This window comes from Mangifera indica, chromosome 4, assembly GCF_011075055.1.
Source record: "Mangifera indica cultivar Alphonso chromosome 4, CATAS_Mindica_2.1, whole genome shotgun sequence".
NCBI classification, from domain to species: domain Eukaryota; kingdom Viridiplantae; phylum Streptophyta; class Magnoliopsida; order Sapindales; family Anacardiaceae; genus Mangifera; species Mangifera indica.
The window spans coordinates 20,060,591-20,072,685 of record NC_058140.1 but is presented as its reverse complement, the minus strand read 5'-3'; the positions used below and the strand labels follow the sequence as shown (position 1 = coordinate 20,072,685).

Here is a 12,095-nt window from a genome sequence, read left to right as displayed (position 1 = left end):
ACCTCTTGTTCTATAGATATAGGATTGCATAAGAGCAAACAAAAGGCAAATTTTACATTCTCTATAGGAACTCTGTCGAGCTTGATTGTGAGATTGGTTTGAATTAATCTAAAACAAGGTTGAGCCTAAATCTAAGACTTTATATTATCAAACTTGAGTTTGAAGGTATTCAACTTATTAAACTCGCAAACTTAGAAAAAGTTTATTCAAATTTATTAGAATAATATTTTTTTGACAACTATGTATTAATATGACACCATTTTAATTGTTTTTGACTTAGCTATAATTAAACTCGAATTTGATTTTTTTTTTATAATCGAAGACTCTGTCATATTAGTTCAATAAGTAAACTCAAAAGGCCAAACGACTATTTCCCATCCAAGGTTTGATGTTTTCTCAAGTTTTCACCTTTTAACTATGGAAACACCAAACACCTACCCATGGTCGGTTAGATTTAACAAAACCCTAACGGTGGTAAGGGTAAAATCATCATTTTCACTATAATATTAAAAATAAACTAAAATAGAATCTAATTTTGCCCCCCTAAACTTTAAAAACTAAAATTTTTCCCCAACCTAAGTTTTAAAAAATGGCAGTTTCACCCTAGGGTTTGGTTTTGAAATCTCCGACGACCGTTCCGGCTCCATTGTCGACGACCTCTCCCTCCCGAAGCAGCCTCTCCTTCTGGCGAATGCTTTCCTCCCATTTGGAGGCTCGATCGGCTTCGTCTTCGCCTTGGGAGACGAAGAACTTCGTTGGGCGTCTTCGTCTTCCCCGACGAAGTTCTTCGTCTCCCAAGGCGAAGACAAAGCCGATCGAGCCTCCAAATGAGAGGAAAGCATTCGTCAGAAGGAGAGGCTGCTTCGGGAGGGAGAGATCGTCGGCAATGAAGCTGGAACGATGGCCGGAGATTTCAAAACCAAACCCTAAGGTGAAACTGCAATTTTTTAAAACTTAGGTTGAGGGAAAATTTTAGTTTTTAAAGTTTAGGGGGGTAAAAAAAGATAAAATTTTCAGGTGTTAGGGTTTTGTTAAATCTAACCAGCTACGGGTGGGTGTTTAGTGTTTTCATAGTTAAAGGGGGGACATTTGAGAAAACATCAAATCTTGGGTGGGAAATAGTCGTTTGGCCAACTCAAAATACAAATGATCAGATCCACAATCATTGTACCAAACATCAAATAAATGAAAGTTTCATAGATATGACAACAAAATTGATAAATTTGATTTCTTGATTATTAAGTAATTAATCATAAAATTTCATAAACGTGGTAAAAGCTCAAACCCGTAACTTCTTTTCAGAAATTATAATACTCTATCAATTTTGTTAACCTATTTTTTTTCTCAAACTCAAATTCTCTCAAACTAAATAGAACTCAAATTGGTTTAAGGAAATATTATCAGCTTAAACTCGGCTTTTGAAACCGATCTAAACTTGAATTAAGCAAGATAAGTTCAAATTTGACTTGAATCTACCACTAGTCTTGGGCTTTAATCTTATTACATTTATTAAAAAGGCAACGGTGTCGTTTTGATAAACCCGAAACATCCCCCGTTGCCGCTTCTCACTCGTTTTCTTTTTACGAGAGAACGGATCGTAATTCGAAACCCTAAACTCGTTAATCGGCCGAGTGTTTCCAATTTCATTGTCTGCCTTCTTTGGAGTAATTGTTATTTGAATTGATCATCAGTCCATTCCACGAAATGTACGGAACCGAAAAAGTCTCTGAAGATGCTGAGCGCACCGCTTTCAGAAGAGCAGAGAAGAAGTACAAGCTGTATTATGAAGACACTTTTAAATCCTCGAAGAAGTATTTCTTCCTTGAAACATCTCTCTTTTTTACTATTCCTTTTGAAATTTTATTAAATTCGCTCACAATTTGTTTCCATTTTACAGAAAAAAACAACCGAAGCCAGTTGATTTATCGGAGGTTTTGGATTTCACGGCTGTTCTGGGCTTATACAAACAGAACATCCAACTTCCTCTGGGAATTTCCGCTCTTCAATGTGGTTTCAACGGTCCAGTTTTTTGCTTGGAAAATCGCCCCGGTAACAATGCCAATTTCTGTGAATAAGAAATTTATTGATTGAATATGTAGTATGAATTTGAATTCTGAATGCATTACATTAATAAAAGGAGCAGATTACTGTATTGATTTATATGGATATTCTGTACGATGTTGCGCTTTGCAGTGTTTGTGTTGTTATTTTCTAGAGATATTCTTAGATGTATGATTTGGATGGTTTTATTTTGTTGGTGTTGGTGTTGATGGTGTTGGAGTGTTGTGTTTAAAATGCAGGGTTTTATTTCATTCCTGGAGCGTTGAGTGTAGAAGAGCAATGCCAATGGATTAGGGAAAGTTTATCAAGCTTCCCTCAGCCTCCAAATAGAACAAATCACAATGCTATTTATGGACCAATAGATGACTTGTTTGTTGCTGCAAAAGAGAAGAAAGTATTGGTGGAGGAAAGTTCAGTTCCAAGTTTGGATTCTGGAGCTAATGTTTGTGTTGGGAATGGGGGTTCTCATCGATGGAAATTTTGTGAAGGGCATCTTGCAACGTCGAGCAGGAAGACAAGTAAGCCAGTTTCAGCTCAAGTTCTGTTGCGTAAGTTGAGGTGGAGTACCCTTGGCTTACAATTTGACTGGTCCAAGGTAATTCATGGTTTACCCTCAATTTCTGTTTGGAAAGTTGCAGTGGAATCTCCATCAATGTTTGAAAATTTGTGTGCCTGCATGGAACTAACCATGCAAGACTAACTTCAATTTAGTATGTCCATGTTCTAGGATTTGTGCCCTAGGCATCTCACACATGTTTGTGTGGTATTTAAGATGGTTTATGCTTAGAGCTGCATCCTTTTTTTCTTCCTTCTTTTTAGTTTCCATTGGTGGGGTGGGAGTTATATAAGATAATGTAAGAACTTTGTAGTAAAAATTTGATATTAGGTGAATAGTTTTACATAATTTCTGAAGCTATTGTATGTTTGTGTTGTAGCGGAACTATGATGTATCTCTCCCACATAACAAGATCCCTGAAACACTTTGTCAACTGGCAAAAAGACTAGCGGCACCAGCAATGCCTGTGGGAGAAGAATTTCAGCCTGAAGCTGCAATAGTAAACTATTTTGGATTGGGTACTTAATGAGATACAGTTTTGCATCTTGATTATTTGTTCTTACTCTTATGTGTTATTGAATTGCCATCATTAGTTGAAGGTTACCACTGCAAGAGCTAGTTTATTCATGATGAAAAGGAAAACAACATCATACATAGTTTTAAACTGCAATTTTTAAACTCTTTCATATCAGATATGTAAGAGAACTGACAATCTGTTAAATTTTGTGAGCTCCTCATGCATGATTTAGCCAGTCTTTGCTCTCATGAGTTGAATAACCATGTTATATATTTTCCTATTCCTTCCTTTTTTCAGGTGATACACTGGGGGGCCACCTTGATGACATGGAAGCTGATTGGAGCAAGCCTATAGTAAGCATGAGGTATTCAATTCTTCATCCTGCCTTACAGGGGTTCCCTTCTCATATGACAATAACATGAAGAAATAGAGTATTTAAAATCTTTTTGATTAATTGATTACTTCTTGTTCCCTTTCAGTTTGGGTTGCAAAGCTATTTTCCTTTTGGGAGGTAAGTCTAGAGAGGACTCACCATTAGCTATGTTTCTCCGAAGTGGTGATGCTGTACTTATGGCTGGAGAAGCGAGGGAGTGTTTTCATGGTAAGTCTACTCGGTCCTGATATTCTGACAATGAGAAATTGGTGCATGCAATTCGACTTTAATCTATCATTTTGCACAATTTCAAGTAGACAGAAATTGATAAGCTATTCCATCAGGTGGTGTGATACATCTGTATATACTGTTGACTTCAAATCTTGCAGGTGTACCTCGGATTTTTACAGACAATGAAAATGCTGAAATTGCTCCTCTTGAGTTGCAGTTCTCGCATGAAGATGATTGCTCTTTCTTAGAATATATCAGAACTTCAAGAATTAACATCAATATTAGACAAGTTTTCTGAGTTTTATTGTATTTTTAACACCATATTCTAGATTTAATTGAAGAATGAAATCAATATTCTTGCGAGAGCGATGTTGGAGGCTATGCCATTCAGAGAGCAGAGGACCTAGATTACAGAAAGCAACCTAGACAATTTGGCATATGAAATAAATTGCAAACAAATGCACTTTTTATTTATTCCACACAGGAAGCTCATTATAATGTCGGTAGGGTGAGTAAAACTAGCTGAGTAAAACTAGCTGTAGAAAATGAAACTATCAGAGGATATACATCAAATTTTGCGGTCAGATTTATGAACCCCTTGTAAGAGAGGAGAGATTAAGAATTTTGTTGGGTCTAGTTTCAAGATTTTGCTGTAATTTTAGCAACAGACTGCTATAGCTTATGTCAATTTGAACTGATGCAAGTTTTACTCTTTTACCTTTGTCTATATCCTGTTTTCGTAGTGATGATCTGTTTGACTATTAATACTCATTCGATAGTGCATGGAATAGTAGTGTATAGAGTTGCAAACGAGTTGAGTCTTTTGTAAGTTGCTCGCAACTAAATTTGATTATTGTTAAATCTAGTAGTCAAGTTTAAGTTTTTATTGTTAGTTAATTTGGTTTACGATTTGACTTAAATAATATAATAATAGACCTCTAAATATTTAAATTCTGTCAAGTAATGGATTTATATATAATTTTTCAAATCGAATTGGAATCTAAACTTTTTAGCACGAGGGACGGCTGCTAAAACAGAGTCAAGACTACCTGATTTTGACCGTTTATTCTACACGCGAGGTTTGACATGGACACCGTGTTGGTTGGACCAAGTATCCAAAGTTTGCGAAGGACCGTCCACATGGGCGGCCGCATGGGAGAAGAATTTGAAAATGAAAATGAAAGAAGCATGCGGCTTGTTATTTCTATTCAAAACGAGCAATCTTATTTGGCTTATTTAATCAATCTAAGGTATATAAATTATTAAGCGAGTTGAAAATAAAATGCCGTTTGTACTATGGTTGAAAAAGGGTTGATTTTGTAACTCTTACAAGTTTGATGGGTCAATGTTTACATTGATTTATTGGTCGCCATAAATATCTTTTACTCTAAACAAATACAGTATTAGTAAAATATTAAAATTAAAAAATTGATTTAAAATTTTTATCACGTTTATAATATTTTAATTAATTATTTATTAAAAAACACACACACACATATATATATATATATATATATATATATATATATATATATATATATATATATATATAAAAGGATGAAATTCGTTCAACAAATTATATAAATAATATTAAGATCAAGATTTGAGTTATTGAAATTGAAGCTATCAAATTGAACATATGAAAATTATGTTTTATATTGGGAAAACTGAGATTTTAAAGGAAAAGAAAAATGCAAATTTATTGGATAAAAATAAAGGGATAGATGTAGGTGTGTGGTCCAAATTCATTCGAAGAAGACATGGTACAATTTCAACCGTAGATGAAACGCACAGAACAGTCTCGAAACTAAACTAAAATCTGGAGAACTCACATCCCTTGCAAGCAAGAATAAGCCATATGAAGCCAAGACTAAATATTAAAGATAATCGAAAATAAAAGAAGAGTTAAAGAATAGAAGAGGAACAAGCAACTAGGGGTGAATCAAATATGAAGATTATGCTTACTCTGTTGGTAACTTTATAGATAACTTTATATACGCTCTTAAATAAACTCTAAGTAAGTATTTTAAATTTGATTTAATCTTAAGTTAGTTTTAAATTCGAATCGATTTAAATTAAATCATATTATAAATAATTAAGATTGAACTCGAACTGAATAGGTTTAATCTCAAAAGTTAACTTAGTTTAATTTAAATCAAATCTATTTAAATTGAATATAAGTTTAGTTTTATTTTTAAAACTAAGTTTACTTCAAATTTAATTTAAGTTTTGCTCACAACCCCAATTTCAATTATGTCAAATATTTATTAAAATAATTTTTTTTATTAATAAACAAAAACATAAATGCAAGTAATAAATTTAAGTCAAAATTTAATTTAAACTTCAAAAATTCTACCATTGGTTTTGCTTCTGAACTGGAATTGCTTTGGCCCAATAAGGATCCCATCCACCCCAACAAGGAAGATGCCTCGTCACGGAACGCCACCAAAATCCAAAAACGTATTCACCATACTACAAAAATCCACCCAACGGAGCCACAAACAACTGGCACATCTACGTGTTCAACCCAATCACCACTTTTATATTCCCACGAAAATAAAATAGGCCACTTATGTCACTTTGAAAGATCTTCATTTCTCTCTCTCTTTCTGTTCACGCTGCTTCTCTCAGTTTTCGACCCCATCCGTTTCCAGGGAATTATCATGGGTCCGCTCGTGTTGACTCAGTTGGCCACGGGGCTAAGCGTTTTGGCCGGGGCCGTTCTCGTCAAGTCGGTCATGGACCAGAAACCCATGGCCGGACAATTTCCAAGGTGTCCTCGTTGCAACGGTACGGGCCGAGTCACGTGTATGTGTACCCGGTGGTCCGACGGTGATGTTGGCTGCCGAACTTGTTCCGGATCGGGTCGCATGGCGTGTAACAACTGTGGAGGGTCCGGTACCGGTCGACCCATCCCGGTTCAGATTCAGATGCGGCCACCAAAGCGGCCGTCATAAGTTCTTTGCTGGTCATGTAATGTAAGTAATATATAGGTGGGTACTCATATTCATATTTCATACTTTGAAAGAGAGATGGGATATTATTACGTTGTAATTTGTAATTACATTACTTTGCTCATCGTATAAAATGAGACAAGTCTTATAAATTTATTCGTGTATAGGTGCTTTACATTTTGTTCATTTTTTTCTAATTGCCTTAGAATTATGATTGAGATTTGCTTTTGAAGTTCATGCTTATGAATTATGACTTGAAATTCATTGGTATTCTCAAAATGAAACTAGTTGTTTGTATGAAAGAATTTTGCACTGATTTTGAAGCTATCTGAAACGTTATAGTGAAATCCTTCATTAACTAGCTGGAATGGAAACTTCTAGGGATGGCAATTTGGGCCCGACTTTAGGGGCCCCGACCCTAACGGGGAGGGGATTACCCGATAAAAACGGGGAAAGGGGAGGGGATGGGGACAAAAAAAATCCCCGTAATCGGGGACGGGTCGGGGACGGGGATACATGTGTCCCCGCCCCGCCCCGCCCCGCCCAGCCCCGCCCCTCCCCTCCCCATCCCCTCCCCACCCCCTAAATCTAATATATTAATATAATAATTTCTAAACTATTAAGTTTTAGAAATTTTTACATTATGATTTATTAAAACTATAACTTTAATTTTAATAATTTTTGAATTATCAATTATTAGCTTTTACTAATTTCTAAACTATTAATCTAATATATTAAAAAAAACCTAGAATTTCATTATCATAAAATGTAAATGCACCAAATTAATTTTATTTCAACTTCAAAATTTAGTTAGTCAATCCACTAGGTTTTACACACAAAAAATAATAAATTATAAACTTAATAAAATCAATTGAAGTGAATGAAAAGTGTTAAATTTAATGTTATTATAAAATTACCCTAAATCACATACATGAAGAGTTACTAATGAAGAGATTGATTATTGCATATTGTTAGATTTTATGAAAACTTTATATTTAAACTAAAATAACAAAGAATATTTTATAGCTCTTGTAGCAAGTGATATTTTGAAAAAATATGATTTATTTTATTTATTGAAATATATAAAAGAATTAAAATTTATATTTATGGGTATGGGGAGGGGATTTTTCCCCGCGGGGACAGGGCGGGGATGAGGAGGGGATTTTTCCCCACGGGGACGGGGAGGGGATTTTTCCCCGCGGAGACGAGGAGGGGATGGGGAGGGGATTTTCCTTCGCGGGGAGGGGACGGGGATTATTTTTTATCCCCGCAACGGGGACGGGGCGGGGACGGGGATTGATATCCCCTCCCCGCCCCTCCCCATTGCCATCCCTAGAAACTTCAACTTATTAGAGTTCGTATTCTGAATAATGGAATGGTTGTTTTTGTTTTTGCTTCGGTGGTGAAGGAAACAGAAGTCTTAAAGATTAAACCGCTTCTGAATGTGGATTCAAGTTGGTTCGGGTAGGAATCATGTTCGGCTCAAATGAGTCGAACTCATACTAAACTTCAATTTGGTTTGTGTTTCGAGTTGAGGACTCATTGGCCCAGTTACACTAGAGCCTTTCTTGTCCAACGACTCTTTTATTTATTCTATTAAAGCACCTTTTTATCTTTTTCCAACGACATTACTCTTTTACTTATTCTACTAAATCTATGTTTGAACTGAAACTTTAGTTTGATAATTTAGTTTGAGTTTTAGGACTTGTTGGTATCATTGACTCACTGCATTGAATCGAGTGAAGTCAAATTCAAAGTCAATTTAGTTATTTCAAATTTAAATTGGATTTAAATTAAACTCAAAAACGAGTATTTTTTAAGTTTAGGTGAATTTACTCCTCCTTCAAATGATTTAAATATAATTAATGCACATTAAAATGTAATTTTAAGTATTAAAATATATTAATATGAGCAGTTTTATGGTTGAGTTTGGGGGAATTTTTGTAGTTGGTGCAATCCATCCATGTAGTTAATGCATGTTAGCTGGTGTGCAATTAGCCCATAAAATATACTTATCATCCATCCTCTTTTACTCCTGTTTTTATAGCTGTAGTCCATGTTTGGAGATACCAGAAACTTGTCATCCCTTTTAATTGATTATAAGAAAGTAGCCTTAAATCGAATTGTAATGCTCAGGTCAGCTGTTTCTTTTTTGTACGGCTTCAATAAACAAAACCCAAGTTGTTTTAGTGGTGAAACAACCATTATGCCAAAAACTAGCTTTCTTACGAAATTTCTGAATAATTAAAACCCCAAAAGCCACCTCAAAAGTCTTGCCTTTTTCAAACTTACAGCAGCCGCAATTCAACGAGCATGCCGACCTGTCTTACTTGTTTGGTAGGTTGGCTCTTAAAGTTCAACTTCAAATTTTATTCATGTTCATTTCAATGAAATTCAACTTTGTTAGTTGGCTTGATTCAATCCCAGTTTGAATCGGTTTAATCCAAGAGTTAGTTTGACTTTGAGATATTGATGACCTTGAGTTCAAACTATACTAGAAAATAATTTTATTTTTAATTTAATTTGAATTAATTTAAGCTTAAATGTTTAGATTAACTCAAACTCATTTCATTTTATAAAAATAAATTCAATCATTGACTTGAACTCAGTTTATTTAATCCGAACTTGAGGAGTTTTGATCAACCCAGTCTTGGTAAATTTAAATAAATACTAATGAAACAGTAATCAAAACACCCAAAAAAAGTAGACAATTATATGAAGCCCTTAAATTTTCCCTTTGCAATTGTTGGTTAAGTGATTTCACTTTAGACTAGTCTTTTCATAAGCTAAACGAATTAGTCACTGTGTTTTGGTTTTCACAGAATGTGGGTGACTCTATAAAGTTGAAATGGTGCTTCTACAGACAGTTTAGGTTTTCACCTGAATTTATATTCATGGTATCTAAGTTCACAGAGGTATTTGTACATCACAGGACCATTCATTAGAACACATAAACACAAAGGCAATTAACACAAGTTCTAACGTTACCATGGAAATTAAAAGGCAGCCGTCTTCCTAGCTTGATTATCTCACTTGGGAGTAAAGGCCTGAAACCAATCCAAGCACAACAATCATCAGTATGAATAAGAAACGGATTTTAAAAAGATCAATTTTTCCGATGTACATGGCGAATCTGCACTTACGGCAAAAATGGTGGCGTGCCCAGGATCAGCAAGGTGGGCAAAGAGGTTGTCAATTGGACCTGTGCCAGTGTAAATGTGTTGAAACCAGGCACCCATTACAGCCAACATAGCCAACCTTCCATTTTTTATCTCTTTAGTCCTCAGCTCCTTGATTTTCTCAGGAGAGCCACTGCCCCATCCAAGAGGGTCAAACCAGAGCCCACCTGGGTAACCAACATCAGTTCCAGTGAGCTTGTTGTTGGGGAAAATTGGGTCAGTGTTTACACAGCCTGGCTTCAGAATGTCAGCCCACCGTCTGCCCTCCGCCCACCCAATGAAAATCAGCTCAACAATGAAGAGGGTGGTGGTGTCAGTGAAGTATTCCAATTCTCCAGCGGTGCACCATGAAGGAGTGTTTAAAATTCCAATTTTTGTCAAGAATTCTGGAATGAAAATACCGGCTGCTCCTAACATGGCCCATCTGCAATGTACAAGCTCTGATTGCACATTCCATCTCAGGGTCTCAGGATCGGATCCTGTCAATTAAAAACCAGAGAAAACATTATATTTTCTAGTTTCTTACATACAATTGAGCTTATATCAGGTTTATATTGTACCAAGACCAAGAGGATCGAAACCGAAGTCTCCAGGGAGGCTGCAAGCAAAACAGGATTCAAATAAACTTCTTTGAAGCTTTGGATATGAATATGTAAGAAGGTATAGAGAGAAAAGAATGGAGTCAGTAGTGAACCTGCCATCAAGCCATGGTGGAGGGGTGCTGCCGGGGAACCAGAGAGGTCTGTCAGGGTCAGCTGCGGCTGCACTCACTGAAACCGATCGTGTTCCAGCTGGTGCTACATACTTTCTCAATTTCAGTTTCTTCCCACCAAGGAAAGAAGCCTTTGTTGATCCCACAATGCATCCATTCTTGTGGGAACTGCATGCAATAAATATATTATTACGAAACCCAAATAAAAAACAAACAGCAAATAACACAAGTACTCAATACCAAAACACAAATTTTTACATGAAAAACCCATGTAAAAAAACCACGAGAGCAGACAATGGAGAAAATTTTCATTAAGGATACTACTTTTATGTACAAATTATGAATGTACTTGTTCTTCACTTGACCACAATAAATCTTACCCGCACTTCAACAAGTTGTTCCAGTCTACAAGTCGTACCATTTCTATTCTACTCGTCTAACCCACAGACAAGGCCCAAACCCTCCTTTACCACCACAATTTTATTTTTTTGAATATTCACCATTTAAATCCATACTTCCTGAATTTAGATAACCTATTATAGAATTCAAGTCACTGCTATGCAAAAATATATATATAAACACACACACACACGCACAGAGACACACTCATGCAAATAGTTTACATTGTCTCCTACATTCACATTTCTCTAAGAAATCCAATCTGGTACCACGATCAAAGTTTCTGACTGATGTAATATTCTAAATTAAATGTGATTGTCTAGAAGCTGATGGTTGTAAACAAAGTTGGTTAACATGGGCGTTAGTTAAGAGAATTAACTTGCCTGGGAGAGGAGATGGCAACAGCTGCAATGGCAGAAGAAGCACAAACAGAAGCCATAACCCAAAATTTATGCACTGCAAATAATTTACTTGAGCTGAGTTTGGAGGTGAGAGACACAAATTCATGTGTTAATGTATTCAGGGGCTTATCTTGAAGGATGGAAGAGTGGATGTCTGATTGGCTATTGTAATGCCACGTGGAATGCAGAATCTGATATCATGCATCTCCACCTCCTACTCTTCTGCTTACTTGGATATATGTCCAGTTGGTGGTTCTCATTCTGAGTTCGTGTCCCTATGTAGCAAAAAAATCTTTAGCTCCTGTGATCACATTTTTACAGAAAAGGGACCCAGCACTTCCCTTCTCCTCACGGTAAATTACCTTTTCCTCGTCATTACTGCATTGTCTGAGCAATCAAGAACCTCCGGTGAGGGGTCCGGAATCCCCCCGCAATTAGAATAAAAACTGATTAAGATATAGAATCTTAAACGTTAAGTTAAAAAACTCATAGTTCATTTTTCTACTCTCGTAAATAGAACAAAATGTAAATATTATAATTTCTTGATAATTTTGTATTGAAGTGAGAGGCTTTAATAATAGATTGTTAAACTATTCTCTCTAAATTTATTAGTTGGAGTTAGAGAGTGCCAAACAAAATATTCCAAAAACTAAATCTCAAAATTTCCAAACAATTTACATATATAACATTTCTCTTCTATTTTATTTCTTAT

At 35.7% G+C, this 12,095-nt stretch overlaps 3 protein-coding genes across 3 annotated transcripts; 2 read left to right on the top strand and 1 right to left on the bottom strand.

Moving 5' to 3' along the window:
- Positions 1–1,534: 1,534 nt before the first annotated feature.
- Positions 1,535–4,455, top strand: LOC123213034 (alpha-ketoglutarate-dependent dioxygenase alkB). Its single transcript, XM_044632357.1, has 7 exons — positions 1,535–1,811; positions 1,898–2,049; positions 2,301–2,656; positions 2,997–3,135; positions 3,432–3,498; positions 3,614–3,735; positions 3,897–4,455. Exons 1-7 carry the CDS (start codon positions 1,705–1,707, stop codon positions 4,034–4,036), a joined length of 1,083 nt encoding a protein of 360 aa, XP_044488292.1. The 5' UTR covers positions 1,535–1,704; the 3' UTR covers positions 4,037–4,455.
- Positions 4,456–6,257: 1,802 nt separating this feature from the next.
- LOC123213284 lies at positions 6,258–6,848 on the top strand. Its single transcript, XM_044632680.1, has one exon. It carries the CDS (start codon positions 6,402–6,404, stop codon positions 6,693–6,695), a length of 294 nt encoding a protein of 97 aa, XP_044488615.1. The 5' UTR covers positions 6,258–6,401; the 3' UTR covers positions 6,696–6,848.
- Positions 6,849–9,559: 2,711 nt separating this feature from the next.
- On the bottom strand, positions 9,560–11,508 carry LOC123213100 (chlorophyll a-b binding protein, chloroplastic). The gene is made up of 5 exons (XM_044632458.1): positions 11,366–11,508; positions 10,566–10,751; positions 10,432–10,469; positions 9,836–10,350; positions 9,560–9,739 (listed from the first exon to the last, which is right to left on the bottom strand). Exons 1-5 carry the CDS (start codon positions 11,419–11,421, stop codon positions 9,722–9,724), a joined length of 813 nt encoding a protein of 270 aa, XP_044488393.1. The 5' UTR covers positions 11,422–11,508; the 3' UTR covers positions 9,560–9,721.
- Positions 11,509–12,095: the final 587 nt, after the last annotated feature.

What these genes read in the sequence shown, in the direction of transcription:
- LOC123213034 (XM_044632357.1), top strand. Translation starts at nt 1,705, where the DNA reads ATGTACGGAACCGAAAAAGTCTCTGAAGATGCTGAGCGCACCGCTTTC. An exon ending in TACAATTTGACTGGTCCAAG is followed by an intron (nt 2,657 to 2,996) that starts GTAATTCATGGT and finishes TTTGTGTTGTAG; the next exon opens with CGGAACTATGATGTATCTCT. An exon ending in AGCGAGGGAGTGTTTTCATG is followed by an intron (nt 3,736 to 3,896) that starts GTAAGTCTACTC and finishes CAAATCTTGCAG; the next exon opens with GTGTACCTCGGATTTTTACA.
- LOC123213284 (XM_044632680.1), top strand. Translation starts at nt 6,402, where the DNA reads ATGGGTCCGCTCGTGTTGACTCAGTTGGCCACGGGGCTAAGCGTTTTG.
- LOC123213100 (XM_044632458.1), bottom strand. Translation starts at nt 11,421, where the DNA reads ATGGCTTCTGTTTGTGCTTCTTCTGCCATTGCAGCTGTTGCCATCTCC. An exon ending in GTTGCCATCTCCTCTCCCAG is followed by an intron (nt 10,752 to 11,365) that starts GCAAGTTAATTC and finishes TATTGCATGCAG; the next exon opens with TTCCCACAAGAATGGATGCA. An exon ending in CCACCATGGCTTGATGGCAG is followed by an intron (nt 10,470 to 10,565) that starts GTTCACTACTGA and finishes TTTTGCTTGCAG; the next exon opens with CCTCCCTGGAGACTTCGGTT.